General features: G+C 40.3%; 1 protein-coding gene across 1 annotated transcript; it reads left to right on the forward strand.

Annotated features, from left to right (window-relative positions):
• The first annotated feature begins 1,598 nt into the window (after nucleotides 1–1,598).
• LOC131928029 (uncharacterized) lies at nucleotides 1,599–21,741 on the forward strand. The gene is made up of 8 exons (XM_059283926.1): nucleotides 1,599–2,804; nucleotides 11,887–12,068; nucleotides 15,016–15,124; nucleotides 15,937–16,042; nucleotides 16,728–16,888; nucleotides 17,944–18,064; nucleotides 18,354–18,589; nucleotides 19,189–21,741. Exons 1-8 carry the CDS (start codon nucleotides 1,599–1,601, stop codon nucleotides 19,939–19,941), a joined length of 2,874 nt encoding a protein of 957 aa, XP_059139909.1. The 3' UTR covers nucleotides 19,942–21,741.
• Nucleotides 21,742–21,866: the final 125 nt, after the last annotated feature.

Genomic DNA, 21,866 nt, shown 5'->3' on the forward strand with positions numbered 1-21,866 from the left:
GTAATTAAAAATAATTAAGATTTTCATTTTCCTAATTAATTGGAGTCCAATGCCCCAACAAAAAGCCCATTGTGCTCCCCCCTATAAGTGATGTAATCTATTTATTTTAACCCTTAACATACCATTATCACTAACGCTGTAGGCTACCACTCCGTCCTAAAATTTCCTTTACAAATATACACCCCTCCCACAGATATGTTGTTGTTGTTGTTTTGGGGTTTAAAGTCCGCTTTCAAACTTACGTTTATATCGCAGACTATTTTTGGTGGTTAGTTCGTGGTTTTTGTGTATATACAGTTTGGTTTCATTTGTTTTCCTTTCATTTTTGGGTGTAGTTTTTTTATTGTGCGGGATTTGTATTTTGTTATTGGGTGAATATTATTTTTTCTTTACAGCTTATTAGACTGATTCTTCGGTTTTGTGCACATATTTTTTTACCAGGCTAAGCAGAGTGGATGGGGCGTCCAAAGATATACACCACATCACACAGATATACACCACATCACACAGATATACACCACATCCCACAGATATACACCCCTCCCCACAGATATAACCCTCCCACATATATACATCACATCACACAAATATACACCCATCACACAACTATACACCCCATCAGACAAATATCCACCCCATTACATAAATATACACCCCTTCCACAGATATACACCCCCACCACACAAATATACAACTCATCACATAATATTGCCATAATTTGCACGCAAATCCACATTTTTTATCTGAACTGTTTGTAAGAAATGAAAACACCAACTACGTCTTGTTTTGATGTTATTCAAGAATATCAAAAACATTACATCACAGTATATAATTTTTAATTTATTTCTAAATTCCACTTTTTATGCATGCTATAAAACAGACAGTCTACAACTCTCCTTAAAAATTCCTAAAATGATTCAACTCTAGTTTAACTTTAGAAAATTTATTTGAAAGCAAGGACATTTTTGGATGGCATTTTCTAGCGCAGACGATAAAGCCTCCAGAGCACAATAGGTCATAATGACATGACAAGGTCCAAGTTTGGAGACAATAAAACTTTCGCGTGTCACACTGACCAAATTCGCCGCAAAGCGCCGCGTTTGTCCGTTCTCGCTTCGCTGCGCATGATATTCACTGGCGCGCGAATGTAAGAAAAAAAAGGGGTTGGGTCGTAAAGTTGTGTTCACTTTAGGTATTCATAGTTCAGAGGTCATGGGTTCGGAGTGTTAAGGAGCGAATGATCGGGGACTTATTTATTGACAAATAAGTCGTTGGGTGGTTTTTAGGCGTGTTAGAACGATTTTAGGAACACAGGACTATCTGAGCGAAACTCACGACACGGAAGTTCGGCTTGAGTTGTGTGCTTCATTTTTTTAGAGCAATTTTATTAGAACTTCGTAGAGAGAACTTAGGAACAAAAATTTAAACCGAAGTTTTATTTAAATAGAATTAGGTAGATTATAAGTTTTTAAGTAATTTCTAGTTTTAATAATTTTCTGATAATGTGATTGTGGTGTTTTCTTCAAAAGCGATTTGGATTTTTGTTTCAATTTTAAAAAAAAATTATTTTGGTGAAAGGAAATATTTCTTTGTGTGAGATGGATCCGAACGCGGGTCTTCAAGTAGCGCAGGTCAACAGTCCAAACACAGGTGAATCTTTTGTTTCTGGATACGATCATACCCACCGTGGCACCAACTTCTTGAACACTCCAAGCTATAGCATGGTCTCGACCAACAGCCCAGTGTTGACCATGGGTCATCTCGTCCAAACCACTCCAGTGGTCGGTAAATCCACCTGCGTCAATGACTCTTCAATCTTCGCTCATCCGAGCTCTGATACAAAATTTTCTATGGGAGCGCCGGGTAAGGTCAAATCAGAAAACGGTTACACGTACCGCAGTGCCAGACGAAATCTCCGCGACATGTCGTTTGGTCAGTTCTCAAGTCCTGGCACCAGTTACCCCAGCACGAATCACAGCTCGCCAGTCAACCAATTCTACGACTACCAGGATTCCCCTCACCATTCTGGTGACGTCACAGAGTACTCACACAACTACGATCCGTCTTTTTATTACAACAAATACTACGACAATGTGAACAGTTATGACAGCTCTTTTGAAAGCGGGACCGGGAGCGAGGCTTTCTCAAGCCCTGCCGACGAATCAGCATCCTCCACCTACGACCAACTTTCATACCCATGCTTCGATTATACCAGAACAATCCCCACAGACGACAAATCCCAGATTGGAATCACCAACGCGACAAGTCCCGGGAACAAAAGCACCACCGAGCACATGTTCAACGAATCTTGGAGTATCCCAAGCTCCGTGGAGGATTCTGGAAACGGTGCCACTTTAGCGAAATCCGAAACGTCGAGCGGAACGGAGAATTCGGTCAACGAAGACGAAACATCAGATGAAGATGGCGGAATTTTAATCGGAACTCCGGTGCTGTATTCGGATGGTACGGATGCGGTTCCAGAGAAAGCTTCGACGCCAACAGCTCACACATTTTTATGCCATAGTTGTGTGTGCGGTTCGGGAAGTTCCACTGATAATACTGGATCCAAAACACAAGACACGAAGCCTATACATTTATTGGAATCACAAAACAGAGACTCCGAATATTCGGGAAGTGACAAAACTGAAGAAGGGACAGTCCATGGTAGTTTCGATGCTGAGAGAAATGGCGTTAAAAGTCGGCGAGGTAAAGGAAAAAGGAGTTTGGATGTAAACACGAAAAGTGGTCAAGGGTTAGCTGATGTGGACATTGTCCAGGTAAACACTCTGGAACTAGAACAAAAGGTAGGTTAACTTTTCTGGGTTGTCATGTATGGAGAGTATTGCGGATGATATTGTTAATGCTAACAATTAGTCTTATTTTTTACATTAACGTTTCAGTTGATCATCACTAACAACCTAAATCCCTTTCAATTTTAGACGAATACTTAATTTTATTTGTGGTATGGAAATACATGATTCTAGCTTCATAACATGTCACTGTACAATACGTCACGCTATACCCAGACAAGTCACTACTGTTAGATCGTCTCAAGTCATTTATTGCAACAGACAAAAAAAAAATAACGGTTTTGACGCGGACTGTACATCTAGAACCAATTAATTCCTTTTACCCTTTTCTTCTATCTATGACCAATGTACGCAGTTGGGACAAAAATGACACTGTAGGATAAACTTATTTTAAAAATGATTTTACATTGTACACTTGTATACTTTACAAACGTCGCGCTTATCCCACACACGTACATTTAAAACAAAAATTATTAAATACGAGCCGGCCCGCGGCATAACATACGCCGCTATTTAGTTGTTTCTAATTTTCAATAATTCATAATTTGTGATTTCGACAGTACCAACGCTGACACTGAAAATATTTCTTTAAAACACTATAAGTAGCTCGTTAAGGACCATAACCCCCCCCCTTCCTTCCCTCCCCCCCTCCTCCCCCCCTACGTTTAAAATCGTTGGCTCTGCTTGTAAACATTTAGAGTGAACACAGCTCACTAAAACCATGTAGGGGTGGGGAGGTAGGGAGAGCGTTTGCAGCTTGTTTTCTAACGGCTCGAAGAAGAGAATTATATATATAGATTTTCACCTATAGATGGGATCGTGCTTCAATGCTTTGATGAAACTCTTCAGATTTATACCATTTGACAGCTGTATCATCCCCCTGTATCATCACACGTTGTCACAAAAAAAAAACTGACCGATCAAAGAAAGTCCTAATAACATAATTTTATAATTTTTTTAAAAATATTTTTTTAAAAATTTTAAGAACAATTAATTTTTTATATTTACTTTAATTCTAAGAACAAGAAATGTATGAATTTCATACCCCCCCCCCCCCCCGGGACGGCGTGGCCTGGGATAGAGTGCTAGACTCCTACCCCAAAAAGTCTTGAGTTCGAATCTCGGTCTAAATCAACGGATCGCTGACTTTATTCAGGGCTTATGGGTACCTAACTTACGTTAAGGAAAGTAAAGGCGACTGCTGGGCATAGTGCTGACCACACTATTCCTTCATATGCCGAGGTAAAGAAACACATGAACTCTACTTCATCTACCCAATGGATCGCTTGGTCTAAAGAAAAATCTTCACTTTTACTTCATACCCCCCCCCCCCCCGCCCCCTCTCCATGATAGCCATCTTCACCAAGAAAATTTCCTTATCTCCCCTATGTGATTTCATTGTATGGCTTCCCCTATGTACCGAACTGATTAAATTCTTCTGCAACTCCTAAACTAAAGAGTATCTTTCGACGTGTCTACACATTACAAGGGTCCCTAACTCTGACCAAGCGCGGAGACATAAATAAGCGACGCAATTGAGAATCAAAATCTGAATATGAATTAGTTCATATAATACTACAATCTAAATCTAGATCAAGGTTCTGTATATTACACTAAATAATACTATAAATAAATATCTCTCTCCCCCGCCTTTTCTACATACATAAAAATTATGAGTGACTTGTTCTTTTTTTTTTATATTTCTGGTATGAACATCGGTCTAAACATGGGAAATGTACAATACCTTCTAATGAACTATTCTACGTCAGCAGACGTATTTCGTATCAAGCCACGGGTAGTCCCCCCCCCCCACCCTACCCAACCCCCAGTTGTTAATACTAGATCATAAGTATGACGTAAACATACAATAGACCCTAATGTTCCAGGGGAGTCTGTGGGGGAGAATCCCAACAAGGGAGCTAATCACGGAATGGACTTTCCAGGGTTGTCGTTCTTGGTACTTTTTTTGTGGTCAAGCGAGATCCTGGACGGCCGTAGGTGATTTAATAAATGAGGTTAATTAATACCCTGCAGGTGGAGTTGTGCGGCATCTGTCGTCTGTCATCTGTCATACCTGTGTGTGCTGTGACTGACACTGCGCGAGTTTGATTTAGTAAAGGAATCGAATAGTGTTGACATCTGCGAATTTAAAACTTGAGAAGCGTTTAGACACGTGTTCTGTTGCTTAAGAACGTGTGTTCGTAGGCGTGTTAAACGCGCTGTAACTGGGCCAATCGCATGCGTAACACATGTATCTACATGTGTTTAAATAAGATACTTGCATAGTCTCTAATAAATATTTGATTAAAACCCTACAAGAAACATATAACGCTATTATTGAACATTTATCACGAAAGATATTTAATTAAATGTATAGTTTCGACTTTTTTTTTGGAATTATAAAAATATGATAGTATAAAGAATAAGTGAATATACTCGCTTTTAAAATGATTTTAATCTTGTACCTTACATAAGCCAACACCCTCTCCTCGAAAAATATTTGAAACTCGATCAGTAGCTAGAGAAAATGCACTAATCGAGCATCATATAATTACCTGAATGAGTAAGTGATCGCTACAAGCAATTTATTCACCCTTTTGGTAATTGTCTTTAAATTAAATTATATGCCAACACATTTACAAATAAAATAAATCTGATTTTAATGCATAGTCACTAGGGATGCATGCCTGTGAAAAGATGAACTACGTCAGAAATGGATTTAAAAATTTCACACAATTTCACATAATTAGACATCGTGAAAGTCAAAGCTAATTAAATTACATGTGTTGTTGCTTGCACCAGTTAATATTGAACAATATTTATTTAAAAAAATCCTACCCAATGAGCTATAAGACCAAAACATACATTCTTCATTAGGTTTTAAAATGTATTTCTACAACACATGTTCTCTAGACAATTTTAAGACCCGTAATAGTTGTTTACGTAATAAACATTTGTGTAAAGATTAATATGAACTGCTGTTTACATAAGAAAAACGAACATTTGTATAATGATAAACATGAACTACCGTGTGGAAGTGTGGTGAGTTGTTCTCGAGCTAACCACACACCACATGTGTTTAACAGTGTGACTAGTGGTCATCCACACAGCGTGTCAACGTGACATGTTTGTGATGGTCAGCTGACCAGTCGGACCACTTGGTTTATTGTCTAAAGTGAGTCAATATTTTTACTTCTGCTGGGTCTATGACGTCAGAGCAAGCGTTTTACGAGGCTTGCTACACGCTGACGTCAAAAGCAGCTCTGACGTAATGACGACCATAAATTTGTCAGAGACGAAAGCTGAACTTTGTTCTCACGGTTTTAGGTTTAAAAGGTTGTCGTAAAAGTTTTGTAGGTTGTAACATTTTAGTAGGTTGTCGTAAAATTTTAGTAGGTTGTCCTAAAATTTTAGTAGGTAGAGGTAAAATTTTAGTAGGTTGTCGAAAAAGTTCTGTAGATTGTCTAAAAAGCTTTGTAGATTGTCGAAAAGGTTTTGTAGGTTGTCGTAAAAGTTCTGTAGGTTGTCGAAAAAGCTTTGTAGGTTGTCGAAAAAGCTTTGTAGGTTGTCGAAAAAGCTTTGTAGGTTGTCGAAAAAGCTTTGTAGGTTGTCGAAAAAGTTCTGTAGGTTGTCGAAAAAGTTCTGTAGGTTGTCGAAAAAGTTCTGTAGGTTGTGGAAAAAGCTTTGTAGGTTGTCGAAAAAGCTTTGTAGGTTGTCGTAAAGGTTTTATTCTCTGACATTTGAGGTTACTGTAGTTTCCCTGTAACTTTCCCCAGTAAATGTTATCACAGGATAAAAGTTATTGTTTCAATCGTGTTTGGTTATTGGTTAGGATCAGGGGGCTAAATTAGCGCCGGGATAAGAAGTGTTTAAAAAGGGTTTTGTGTTGTATATGAGAGGGTAATGGGTTATGGGTGGTATATTCATAGGTAGATGCAAGGGGTGGTTTGTACTGGAATGGTTTTCGATGGGGTGTTTACGATGGAGGGGTTTTGGTGAGAGGAGGGGGGGGGGGGGGTTACGATGGAGGTTTTACCATGGATGATTTATGATGGATGGCGTACGATGGAGGGTTTATGATGGTGTATGTTGGGTTAGTTATGATAAACTTTGACTGTTTGGAGGCCAATTACTCGGAGCAAAGGCCGATAATCCAAACTAATATTAAACACAGCAGTTAGAAGTAAAAAAAAAAACCCTTCAGATTGATGGAGATAAAAACAAAATGGTCGCTCAGCTCTCGTCTTTGATTCCATCTGACACCTTCGGAAGTCCAGCGGCGGAAATGACGTAATTCACTTCAGGAACACGGAGGGGGACGCTGGGGCGTTTAGCATGGCCGCTGTTCCACTCCATGCCACGTGATCTTGTCGTACTCACTTCCTGTCATGCGCAGAAGGGTTTCCTATCGATTTTAGTGAGGAATTACAGGAATAAAAAGATATTCCTTACATCTTTATACGTTTTGCCCCTACGCAAAAGTTAATAGGTTTTGGCGGGTGGGGGGGGGGGGGGGGGGGAGAAAGTTTTATCTAGAAAGATGTGGTAGTTATCAAAATATTAGCAGGACAATGGTTTACCCTGGTTACATATTAAGCTAGAATACCTAAGCTAATTTTGGTTCTAATCCTAACCGTGCACCATTAAAAAAATCACTTGGTAGCATTGTGCTATCGAAAAACCACAGGTATTTTCTGGTTATAAACCGACCCTTACCCTAACCCCACCTCACACATGCCTGTAAGAATAAGGGGGTAGGGGGTGTCGAAGACACTTGTCTACCTACAGCGGGTAGGGTGAAAATGTGTTTTTTTTTTTTTTTTTTTTAAAAATTACTGTTAGCTGTTCGATTTAGCGGACTTAATGGTATCGCGTACGTTTCTACGTTAAACAGTGGTATACTTCATCTACTTTCACTAATGCTACCTGTAGACACTCTCATCAGTGTCCCATATCACCTACTCCCTCACCCTTTTTTTCACCCCCCCCCCCCCACCAAACCCACCCCCACCCCACTCTGGGCTTTCCTGAGATCGTACGCTATGCCACATCATTGTTCAACCACGCAATAAAGTCCTTTAACCAACAAAACCCTATTCTGTGATGGGCATAAGCACGAGCCTTATCTTAACGCCACTATTGACACCGTTCACAATCCAACCCATGTCATCACAACATCGAACGCCCCACTGGGCTCATTGTCCCCTCCCCCCCCCCCCCCCCTCTCGCTCTGTAGTCAGACCACAATGAGCAGGTACCTGTCTAAGACGAGTGGGAATACCCGCATTTCGCCCGCGGTGATGTATGCGCGCCGACCATACGGTCTGTAGTGACTAGCGCGTCATGAAGCGTAAGGGGAGTTAATAACGGCGACAGAAGTTGCCGGCCCTTGAACTTTTATTTGGAGAAGGGGAAATCACCCAAGCATAAATGATTCCACGAGTGAAATAATTATATTATTACTTAGATTTATACACAAGAAGTCAGGTTAGATTAATATAGATTCTGTGATTTTCGGGTAAATAACGTAATGAATAATACTTTTATTAAGTTATCACAACCCTTAGTTTTAATTTCATGTTTTAAACCAATACAAGGGAGGTAATGTAAACATTATTTCAGAAAGTGAAAAATAATTAAATTTAAAACTAGCAAAATAAGTAGCATGTTATTAATATGTTTATTATGTAGTTATTTTAAATTTAAATAATTATAAAAAGTAATATAAGTATTATGTGTATAAAAACATTTTAAATGACAATAATAGTTAAACATAAAACAATAAATGTTTTCTAATCCAGTTTCTAACAAATAAAATTCATTACAAGTTAATGATACTCCCCACTCCGTGACGAGCTTCATTGTGTTGGAAAAAAAAGTATTTTTAAACAATAAATAAATATAAACGAAAAAAAAAGGAAACCAAGTATGAAGAATACGTTATTAATACTAAAAAAATTATCTAAGACCACTGTCACCACTCAGACGATTCGGTGCTCACTCTACTTGTCTCAGAAAACAACTAACTTACTCAGCCTACCATTACTAAGCCACTAAGCATATTTCTACTGATGTCTGAATAATGCTACTTCTTATAACTCAACATGAATGAGGACAAAGAAAATAATTTGAACCTAAATTATGAAATTAAAAATTATGAAAGTAATTCTTGTGAAATATCTTACCACTTAGACAAGCATTCAATGATTAAAACAAAGCATACAATACCCCCTGATAGAACTAACAACGTTGGTGAGCAAATGAATAAACAGAGTAAAGACTTTTATTGACCATGCACAGATTTGTCTTCGAGTTCATTGCATCTTCAAACTGATCCTTCTTTAAAAATACAAGACCAATGCCGCTTAAAAAAACATGTACATAGAGGAATTATTGTTGAAAAATTATTTTGTGATAAACCGGTGGATAAAGAAAAAACAGAGCTAGTTGATTACAGTATTTACCCAAATACTCATGGTGTTACTACATAAGGTACAGAATTAAGCCAGGCTATTCTGTTTATGGAGACATTGCCCCTACTGCTTCAAAGTGTGAACATGTCATGAAGAGGTCACTTCTCATAGCTGCCAGCAGTGTTTTTTCCAGACTTTTTCTCCGGGAGGGGGGGGGGGGCGGTAGACTTTCTTCCGGGGGGGCGGTAGACTTTCTTCGCCCCCCCCCCACCACCACCACCCCCGAAGAGATGCCTGAAGAACTGTCCACTGATTCTGCCATATACTTAGAATCTTGTCCAATCACAGAGATCTCTGTCAAAGAAACAACGCGCAGGGAAAGAATAAGTAAAGTAAGTTCCCTTTTCAAACCAGACGGTGTATAAGGACGGAGTGGCCTAGCGGTAGAGAGCTGGACTGCTAACCCGTAAGTCTCGAGTTCGAATCCGGGTTCAAGTCAGTAGACCGTCCCAGAGTCCACCCAACTTTGATGGGTACCTAACTCACGTTAGGGAGAGTAAAGGCTATCTCTTCATATGCCGAGGTCACAGAAACAAGTGAACTCTACTTCACTTGCCTTATAGACCGTCAAGGAAAGAATGGGTCAAAGAAAAATAGCCCAGTGCCAAAGTCCAGCATTTAGAGAAGGAGAAAGGTTGAAAGGCAAAGAGTGGATGAAAGCATTGATGATCCCATTTTTTTTGTCTTCATGAAAGACAAAGAGACAGAGACAGAGAGAGAGACAGAGAGAAGAAAAATACTCCACCTAAATAATCTGACTCAGAGAGGGAGAAACGGAGAAATATAGAATAAGAAAGTCTGTGCTGCGATCTATGAATTCAGAAAGTCAGAAGGAACATGTTCCTATAGAGGAGTTCCAGCTGTTGCTAAGCGACGATTGTGACCATGTTGATCATGTGACCGCCATCACATGGAAAAGTGGATAAAAATAGCACACAGCATTTTAAAACTGATACTTGATATAATTTAATTTTTTTATTTATTCCAAATATTAAATGGCATTATGTAACTTTTGTGGCAGTGTTTAAGAATTGATTTTGTAGATATTTAAACGATTATTGGGGTCGGCGTGGTCGAGTCCGTAAAGTTCATGGTTGCTAAAACGAAAGGTCTCGAGTTCGAACCCTCGGGCAGATGAGGCTCGTTAGCTGGGGACAGCCACTCTTCTAGGAGAGACAACTCCAAAATTAAACAACTGCTGCCTTGTAGCTTGTTCTTGGTTGGACAAAGGCTATGGAAGCAAATCCAAAAAGAAAAGCTGGCTGAAATCGGAGTCAATAGCCTCAATGGCGCATAACCAGTTGACACGGATCCTTAATTGTATTGGTTCTCCTTCTAACACTAAAATAAACCGGGAGTGATCTCCCCTAAACTTTCTCAAATATTCTTATATAAAATAACAGGGGATGGGAACTCGGGCTATAGACATGATTTTTAATCCATTTTAAATACTTAAAGTTTTAAAAATAGAATAAAATCTCGTAGACAAATTAATTGCACACCAAGTGAACGCCAAATAAAAAAGCGCATAATAGTGCGCAATATTATTATTACTTTTAAAATTTACATTAGTTTTTTGAGAAATCGGAAGTAGCGTAAACTACTACTTCCAGTCAACGGAAATGACTCAAAATTTAATAGAAGGTAGAGAATTAGATCTTTCACTTACGTATGAAATTTCATTTAACTATCTGAAATAGTACTCAAGTTATAGGCTTTTGAAAAATTCAAAGTAGGAAAAGTACCACTTCCGGTTATCGGAAATCGCTCAAAAGTTTATACGGATCTACGATTTTGATAAAATACTTATATATGAAATTTCATCAACCTAGCTGTAACGGTACTCAAGTTATCGTGTTTACACACGGACACACAGACACACAGACACACAGACACACGCACACACACAGACATACGGACAAGATTGCAAAATTATGTTCTTCCGTATCAGTGAGGTGTAAAACGTCGAGATTTGTAAAAATCTCGATTTTTTTTTGTTGCACGATTACAATACTTTCTCTATACTTCGTATATACGAGAAAGTAATTAAGAACGAAGAAGAAGAAACTATTATTTCGTTGATGCGCTTGTTTTGAATTGAAAATTGTTGTATTTAAAGACACCACTAATCCAGAGCATAGCGCTATATTTTTCTATTAAAAAATGCACTAACATTGAGGCGGGGTGGTCGGGTCAGTAGAGCTCATGGTTGCTAAAAGTCCTCAGGCAGATGAGGCTCGATAGGTGAGGACAGCCAATCATCTAGGATAGAACCCTACTGCCTTGTAGATTATTCTTTGATGAATAAAAACTATGGAATCAGACTGAAATCGGCGAATGTGTGATTGACACGAAATACTAAATTGCGTTGGAGGAAATCCAGTCCAACATTACTATTAAGAACGATGAAAGAGAATCTAGTTTGGTAACTATTCATTAAAACTTAATTTAGAGAATAATAAAAAAAAAAGCACTAAATTTAATGAACCAGCATCCCAACTACAACGCTACCGCCCCCCCACCCCCATTCGTCAAGCTCCGACCCACCTGTTCCCCGATCCCCCAGACAACCAACCCTAACCTTTAACCTCTCCTCCCCCCAGGGCTCCCACCTGTGCCTGGGCTGCCAGAAGCCGGTCTTTGACCGCTACGTCCTGCACGTCAAGGACCACGGCTACTGGCACGCAGAGTGCCTCAAGTGCAGCAACTGTCAGGACAACCTCAGCACACACAAGAGCTGCTACGTCAAGAATGAGCAGGTCTTTTGCAGGAACGATTATAACATGTGAGTAGACATTTAGATCACACGCACAATGTACCCACACACTGCACCCACACACTGCACCCACACAATGTACCCACACACTGCACCCACACACTGGACCCACACACTGCATCCCCGCACACTGCATCCCCACACACTGCATCCCCACATACTGCATCCCCACACACTGCATCCCCACACACTGCATCCCCACACACTGCATCCCCACACACTGCATCCCCACACACTGCATCCCCACACACTGCATCCCCACACACTGCATCCCCACACACTGCATCCCCACACACTGCATCCCCACACACTGCATCCCCACACACTGCATCCCCACACACTGCATCCCCACACACTGCATCCCCACACACTGCATCCCCACACACTGCATCCCCACACACTGCATCCCCACACACTGCATCCCCACACACTGCATCCCCACACACTGCATCCCCACACACTGCATCCCCACACACTGCATCCCCACACACTGCATCCCCACACACTGCATCCCCACACACTGCATCCCCACACACTGCATCCCCACACACTGCATCCCCACACACTGCATCCCCACACACTGCATCCCCACACACTGCATCCCCACACACTGCACTTCCACGCCACACACGATACTACACCCATACGACACTGTAGCCCCCCCCCCACAAAACTACTGCATCTCACACGACACTACACCCCACACTAAACCCCCACAAAAACGACACTACACTTAACATAGCTACACTTTAAGTACTATACCCCACATTACAAGTAAGCCAGGCTACAACAACCACATTTCAAACACCCCACCACACAAAAACTTCACATTTCAAACACCCCACCACACAAAAACTCCACACTTTTAATACTCCCCACTTAACGATTTGACAGGTGAGTACACAACCACCCTTCCATCACAACAGACCACCACATCCCACTCCACACTACCACACCAACCCACACCACATCCTATCGACGTAAGTAAAACACAAGTAACTCTACATCAACACACATCACTCATACAACCACATATTTAAAGTTTAGTGAATAGTGGGTAAAACTAAAACTATATATAATGTCCATTTTTGATTACTAACAAACAAATATTAACACATCTATCTATATATATAATTCTCTTCTTGGAGACGATAGAAAACACCAAGCTCCCTACCACCCCCACCCCTACATGGTCTGGTGAGCTGTGGTTCACGCTAAATGTTTACAATCGTAGAGCCGGGTTTAGTGACGGCTATTAGGGGCAGATAATTTAGTTTGAAACGATTTTAAACTTAGGGGAGGTAACTAAGTTTACTTTCATCGGGGGGGGGGGGGTGGGTGGGGAAAGGAAGGGGGTTATCTCCTTAACCAGCTACTGATAGTGTTTTAAAGCAAATATATTCAGTGGCAGCGTTGGTACTGTCGAATTCACAAATTATGAATTACTGAAAAGTAGAAAACAAAACAACTAAATAGCGGCGTATCATTATACGCCACGGGTAGGCTCGTTTTTACAAAACGACCAGCTAAGTTTTGTCAAATGTTACTGTCGGTCTTTCAATAAAGTTAGAAAAAGTTTTAAAATCGTTCACGTTACAAAGAGATATGCTGCCTATTAAATTAAGCTGTACGCGAAAAACGAATTATTCATTTACTTTATTTTACTACGAATTTCTTAAAATTCCGGAGAATTTTCAAAATACGGACTCCAAAGTTTTTTAACAAATTAGTCTCCCCCCCCCACCCCCACCCCCTCTATCCTACATGCGCACTACGGGCAAAATCCGGGTGTTCACGGTCAATTAAAAACTAGCACTGTCTTCATCTCATCCTCCGTTTCCGGTGTACGGGTGAGTGGGCGTGTCCCCGCCCTCTTGTAGCCCGCTAATCAGTACTAATTAGACCGGCTCGTAATTAGACGGACACGGAGATAGGGGATCGATGAGGTGATTCTGGGAGTGGACACCGTGTATGTGTGGGCGTGTGGGTGTGGGGGGGGGGGGAGTATTCAGGGGATGGAGAGTTTAGAATTGTGACGATTGACTTTTGGTGTATACGGATATGAAGGTAGGTTATACAGGACTCGGGTTTGTGTTTTACCTGGCTTCGTTAAAAGGCATTACCGGACTGCACCAATTGACTATATAGAGGCACTAATTGAATATATAGAGGCACTAGCTGACTAAATAGCGGTACTAGTTGACTATATAGAGGCATTACCTGACTACATTAGAGGCACCACTTGACTATACAGACACTACATTTCTGTATTAGAGGCATTACTTGACTACCTAGAGGTTACTACCTGACTACATTAGAGGCACTACCTATTTTAGCAAGTATCACTTCCATGCTTAGCCATGGCGCTATTACGCGCTGAGTTTTTTCCAGACCCCTCTCCCCCAAATATCAAGTGCCCCTCGGAGAAAAAAGTCTGGAAGAAACACTGATCACGCTGTATATGTTACAACGTGTGCAAGTTAAAAGGGCTAGTACAGGCATGATTTGTTTTAGGCATCAAACACTCCAATATACTGGCATAGACTCAGGTTTGATTATTGTAGAACTGATATGATTGATGACTGAGGACATCGATGTTCGATAATAGGCTCTTCTAGTATAGTATTTAAACCTCTAGTTTTATGGTTAAGCGTAAGGTAGGATTAGGGATAGGGTTAGGAATAGGTTAGGGATAGGGTTAGGATTGACATTGGCAAAGCCAAATGTGTATTTAGTTAACTACCAGTAACATAACACCCATTTAAAAAAAAAAGATTATTGTCTTTATCAGACACTGGTATAAGAAATCCACCAAAATACAACGTGAACTATACCTTAAACTTTCAATTTGTAAAATTAACTTCTTCTAGCACTCTCTTAAAAAAACAAACCCTCCCCTTTGTCAACGACCTTGAGTTGACGTCCTTGACCTCTGTGTTTATTCTCGTCTGCCCAGATTGTTTGGCCTCTCATGCGTGAAATGTTCACTTCAGTTCAAGAAAGAACAGGACTGGATGCGTGTGGCTGGTCAGCATCGATACCACATTGCTTGCTTCCTTTGTAAGGTGAGTACCCGAAAGTACAGTATCGATACTCAACTTTAAGTATAAAAGAGGGCCATGTCGATACTTCGTTTCTAGGACTATAGGACTATACTATAGGACTATACTATAGGACTATACTATAGGACTATACTATAGGACTATACTATAGGACTATACTATAGGACTATACTATAGGACTATACTATAGGAAACTATCAATAATCATTTTGTTTGATAACCTACACAATAGGGCATTATCGTTTATCAAAGTACAAATTGCATCAACTATAGCAAATGAACAAATCACAAGAAGATTGAAAAACATCGAAAAAAAAACTCCTCAACCACCACCTTTTTAGTGTGATCAGTACGGTGGGTTTTATACCTCAAAATCTGCTCTTTACATAGTTACTGAGCTCAGGGGCGTAGCGAGGGGGTGCGGGGGGTGTGGACCGCACCGGGTGACACCATTTAGGGTGGGGGGGTGACACCAAGGCAAAAAATAGCAAAATATATAGAGAAAAACTTGAGGGGGGTGCAAATCGAAAGTTTGAGGGGGGGGGGGGGGGGGTGCAAATCGAAAATTTGAAAGTTTGTCCCCGGGAAGGGTCGCTATGCCTTTGGGGAGGGGGGTGACACCATTAAGTGCCGCACCGGGTGACACCCGACCCCGCTACGCCACTGACTGAGCTCATGGTTCGCAGTGTTCAACTTCTACTTTAAAACAATCTTCACTGAATTTGTATATAGGCCTACTTGGTTTATGTTGGTGCAAGTTAAAGTATGCGAACGTGTATTTCTGAAGTGAAAAAAATAAAATGTTTAAATTCCAGATTTGCAAAAGACAACTTGGCAACAACGAGAAATATCACCTGGTCAATGGGACGGATATCTACTGCACCAATCACTACAGAGACATGGTCAACGGCGATAACTCAGGTAACTAGACAGTCATTTTGGTTACAGGGACGTAACTTGTGTTGAGATAGATTTTTGTGTGCTTTATTAAAATGGGCCTTGTTTCATTGAAATGGACCTTGTTTCATTGAAATGGACCTTGTTTCATTGAAATGGGCCTTGTTTCATTAAAATGGGCCTTGTTTCATTGAAATGGACCTTGTTTCATTGAAATGGACCTTGTTTCATTGAAATGGGCCTTGTTTCATTGAAATGGGCCTTGTTTCATTGAAATGGACCTTGTTTCATTGAAATGGGCCTTGTTTCATTGAAATGGGCCTTGTTTCATTGAAATGGGCGCTATGTTCTATTGAAATGGGCGCTATGTTCTATTGAAATGGGCCTTATGCTCAATTGAAATGGGTTATATTTTATTGAAATGGGCATGACGTATTAATGAAATGGGGGGGGGGGGGGTCTATATTTTGTTAAAACTTTTAGAATTCACCTTGTATTGTTTATATTGATTCAACTTATTGATTATAATCATATAAAGATAATTTATTGAAGGGTACATGATTAAACTTGACTTGGCTTATTCCACTGAAGCCCCTGGGGAGCAAAGGGCATCAACTACACCTATGCGTTAGACTTACTTTACGGCAGCCCTCTTTTTTTAAGCCCACGTAAGCCCAGGTCAATAACCCGCCATTTTATTCTCGCCCAGACGGCCAGCAGCCGCCCAAGAAAGCCAAACGCAACAGGACGTCCTACACGGAGACCCAGATCAAGTTCTTGCAGGATAGATTCCTGCGGGACAGCAACCCTGACGGTGGGGAGCTGGAGAAGATCGCTAAACACATCGGCCTCAAGAAGAGAGTCGTTCAGGTGAGCCGAGGCTTCTCATTGGTGGGTTGTTTGAAAACAAAACTTTTCATTGGTGGGTTGTTTGTAAACAAAACTTTTCATTGGTGGACTTTTTGTAAACAAACTTTTCATTGGTGGACTTTTTGTAAACAATTTTTAAATTGGGGGATTGTTTTATACGACACTTTGGATTGGTTGATTGTCTGTAAACAAATTTTTATGTGGTGGGTTGAACATAAACAAAGCGTCTAATTAATTCTTTGTATAAAGGCATTTTCTTGTTGACAGTATATAAAGCATCTAATGTATTGATGAATACATAAGAAAAAAAACTTCGATGCAGAATCATATGGTCAATAGTAGAGATTTCAGTTTGATGATTAATAGATAAAAAGCCCATTTATTAATAAAACTAGGATTGAAAAGTTACTTTATTTACTTCGAGTTAAACTCGGAATTGTTTCTGACAGGTTTACGAAGGGTAACCCAGTTTTTATTTACAGAGACAAAACAAATGCGTTAATGAGTTTTTTTTCGTTTCATCTTTTATTAGTCCTAAACTTGTTAAAAATTAATTAATTAAAGCTTAATAAGGAGTCGGCGTGGTCGAGTAGGTATAGCCCATGGTTGCTAAACCGAAAAGTTTCGAGTTCGAACCCTCGGGCAGATGAGGCTCGTTAGCTCGGACATCCATCCTTCTAGGAGAGACAACTCCAAAATCAAAAAATTGCTGCTTTGTAGTTTGTTCTTGGTTGGACTAAGGCTATGGAAGCAAATTAAAAAAGAAAAGCAGGCTGAAATCTGAGTCTATGGCCTAAATGGCGCATAACCAGTTGACACGTATACTTAATTGTGCTGGAGGGGATCCCTTCCAACATTAACATTAAGAACGAAGAAGAAGAAAAGCTTAATAAAGTGGGAAATTTTAAATTTGAAAGTTTGAATAAAATAATTTGTTAATGCGGAGAGCGAGAAGTATTTCCCCCCCCCCTGTATTTGCATTCCTGCAGTATAAAAATTGTAAGATCAAAATGAGAAAACGTTTCCTAAATATTTTTCTGTTTTCCTTTTTACAGGTCTGGTTTCAAAACAATCGAGCGCGCCTCAAGAAATCTGCCAACAACACTAAGGGCGGTAATCAGGAAAATAAGAACCCCACCAACGGTAACGGAGTTGCAGGCCCTACTAGTTTACACGGTAATTTTTGTTAAGTATTTAAACACGATATTAATTTATTATTTATTTACTAAATCATTTAACATACATATATATAGTAACATTTTTTTTTCTTGAACTAGGTCCAACTATGCTACTTTAAAATAAATTTAATATGAATATTATAAAATAAAAAATAAATTCTGTAAACACCAATACAACCAAGGAAAGCTCTCTATTTGTTTGGTCCATGTTACAACAAAAAAAAGTTTAGCAAAAGGTATAGGCTCTGCGTCACGTTTTTGTCTAATCCATTTTTATTCCACCACAGACCTTCAATCGATGGACTGGGACAACAGCCTTGACCCCAGCTCACTGGACGAGCAGCCGTACGCCACCCCGTCCCCCCAGCAGCAGGGCCGCCCCAACCACTTCGACTCCGGTTTTGGCATGAGCACGCCCGTGGGAGGCCCGCTCATGTGTCTACCCACATGCCACAACTCCGCCGGTCCTTCGTCCCTGGGGGAGGGGGGTAGCCTGACCAACTGTGACACCCCACGGGAACAGGTAAAACATTTTTGACGTCTTCTGATTTTGGTGATGAAGTGAGATTAGGGGATAACTACCATAATCGTGGAAATCTAGGAACATTCCTTCCTTTTATGCCGAAATTCATACATCCATCTATCAGTCTCTACAGAAACTTGATAGCTTTTGCCTGCTTAATACAACTAATACTATTCAGACTTTGTTTTCTTCATTCAAGTTTAGACACCGAGGTCTGTTTCCAATATTGTCTATTGACCTAAGCCTGGGTCTGCCTTTAGTCATTTTCCTGTTTGAAGTTGGTCATAAGTTTTCATGTTCATGTCGTTGTGCTGCATTAAAATAAAATAAATACACATTTTGTTTGAGGGGGGGGGGGGGGGAAATTGGAGGGGGGTGCTAAGGTCTTATGTGCAGAACAGTGTAAGGTGTGTGGTTGGGGGAGGAGTAGGGTATTGTCAAATAGTTTTTGCTGACGACCAAAATGAGTATTACGATAGGAAAAACCTGTTTTTTTTTTAAAGAAAACAAAATTTTAGTAATCGAGTAACTTGTGATTTTGTCGCTAAACTTACACTATAGGTCTACTTGTAATATAGAAATGCAAATTGTCTTTCCAGATGAGCCCACAGTTCTCCGACCTGGCGACCCCCTCAGCCCCACCCCACGAGACCCCATCCGAGGACCTCACCCGCACCGGCAACCACGAGTGCCCCTCCACCAACGGCGTCTGCAGCTCAGAACTGGGCTCCGCGCCCCACCTCCCCGCCCTCAGGAGCTCTGTCCTGGGCGACAAGTACCCTGAGCCCAGCGGTCTGAAGATCGAATCCCTGGAGCACCAGCAGCTGCGGCGGATGATGACGTATCACGAACAGCGGCAACATCCACCGCTCCACCATGTGGATTCTCCGTACGGCCTGTACGGTGGATACTACAACATGTACAGTAACGGATACGGATCAATGTATCCACTTTCCGGCGAGCATTGTTCCAGCCCGGATTCGTTCCTGGGTCACCGAGACCCTCACCTCTCCCCGTACCACGGGAGCAGCCACGAGCAATTGTTCACCGACAGCGCCCCCCGCCCCACGGCCAGATCAAGCCCGCCCGCCTGCTTCACCCTCGCCCCCAACGGCCTGACCCAGCCCTCGCAGAACTGCCCTTCACCCCCGTGTCATTTTTCTCAAGGTCAGGGCAGGGGTTCTGGAATAACCAGCCCACACCTGTTCAGCCACGGTCAAGGTTACACCAGGGCATCCTGTGCTAGTCCGTCTCTACCCGGTCGCTCCGGCCAGTTCGGTTTCCAGACCGGAAACGGATTCCAGAGAAATGGCGGGAATTCGTTTTTCACAGACGGCGGTGATTCCTCGTAACGTTGATCAAACAAACATAAATAATTTAAAGAGAGCTAAGCTAATGGAACTATTTCTCTACGTGAGTACTTAAAGACAAATCAAAAGTTGGTTCATGTTTTCGCATTAACAGTTCTACTCGTAGACCCTATAAAAAAGTGGGGGGTAGGTGGATATGATTTGATAATAGATCAACTACAAGTTTATCCTGCAACAAAAGGGACCCGCCACAGACTTAATAAAGGGATGTAATCGCAGGAACACGGAGAGTTCAATTTTGACACAATGGAAAGTTTTGATTGGCCGAAGCAAGTTCTGCAGAGCAGGATCTGAAAAACCAAAACAATGAATTCTGATGTCTGTTTTTATAAACTTTGGCAGACATTTCAATCAGACATGTGATGCCACATCAGCTGAATGGCAATCCCACATTGTATTTTCTAACATCAGCTGAATAGCAATCCCACACTGAATATTCCCACAACTGAATAGCAATCCCACACCGTATTTTCCCACAACTGAATGACAATCCCACACCGTATTTTTCTCCACATAAAATACTCTAACAAAAGAAACCTCTGGGAAGCTCTAAAGACTGCTTACATTTGGTGTTCTGGTGAAAACCTACATATACTGTTTTATTTAGTCTTGCTATAGAATCGTGAGTGAATATCTCTTGTGTAAGGAAGTTTCATTTTTTTGTTTATAAATCTCATTTTTATAAATTCCATCCACTTTCTAAGTTTTATAAAAAAAATTGAACTTAAAAAATTGAGGGTCGTCATAAAGAAACAAACAAAAAAAAAATTGAAAAGAATAGACTACATTGGATTGCCATACAATTTTCTTAAAAAATTAGTCCTCAAAACTTTTAATAAAAAAATCTAACAATAGGGGTAACTGTACACCACACCAAAGAAACGTGCCACTAAACGTGACAGACCCGTAAAGTTTTGAAGATCTTGAATATTCCCAGCAACACTAAATTAGACCCAAATATACATTAAACATGGTCTCTGGTCAAATCGTCCCCTCCCTCTCCTTTATTCCGTCAGTAAAATTTTGTCAGATGCTTTAGTCTTTCCTTTTGTACAGCAATTGTAAAAATCAATTTTAATTATCTTAATTGTAATTAGTAATCATTTACTCGTGAGTGTATTATCTTAATTGTAATTAGTAATTATTCTCTCGCGAGTGTGTGTGTGTGTGTGTGAATGCTTTTTTAAATTGTACATTTTTCAAAATCTTATGTTTATATCTCATAGACAAGTGATACATCTTTTTACTCAATCTCATTGTACATAGATCATTTTACCGTAGTAGCTTTTATATCTACATCCATTTTACATGTCCATATTGATTCTAAATGCTTTGGTCTGCAAATTAAGCAAATGTTGTTAAAAATAGAATGCTGTCATAAATCGCTTGTAAATTTATTCACGCACTATGAGAATTTCCTAACACACACCACGCAATGTTACGTTTCGTGGAAGGGGAAATTACCGATTCTAAAAATAGATGAACGAGTTTCGTTTCTTAGAAAACTTGCAGGGCGTGTTGGTTGTGTAAAAAGTTGCGCATCAGAGTGTGAATAAAACATGTCTCCACTACACACAAATCATCAAATCATCGTGTAACAGATGCTAGCTTTGAGTGATTTGAAACAAGCGAAGGTTAAAAATTGTATTTAGAAACAGTAATTTATTTACCGGTGTGAAAGTTTTGTGTAAAATGTCAAATAATTTTAATATGTGTATGATCATGAAATGTCACACATCAATGGTATGAATGATGTACGTATAAAATGCCATTAAAGTTCTGATGGATGTGATAATTTGTTTTTTTTTGTTTGTTGTTAGTAAAAACAAGTTTACAAATAAAAAAAAAAAGACACGCTAATACTAAGAAATAACTAAATATTTGCTGTGAGAAGAGCCTATGATGAG

Source organism: Physella acuta, unplaced genomic scaffold, assembly GCF_028476545.2.
Source record: "Physella acuta isolate Inbredline_101_S28 unplaced genomic scaffold, ASM2847654v3 ptg001456l, whole genome shotgun sequence".
In the NCBI taxonomy this organism is placed as follows: Eukaryota; Metazoa; Mollusca; class Gastropoda; family Physidae; genus Physella; species Physella acuta.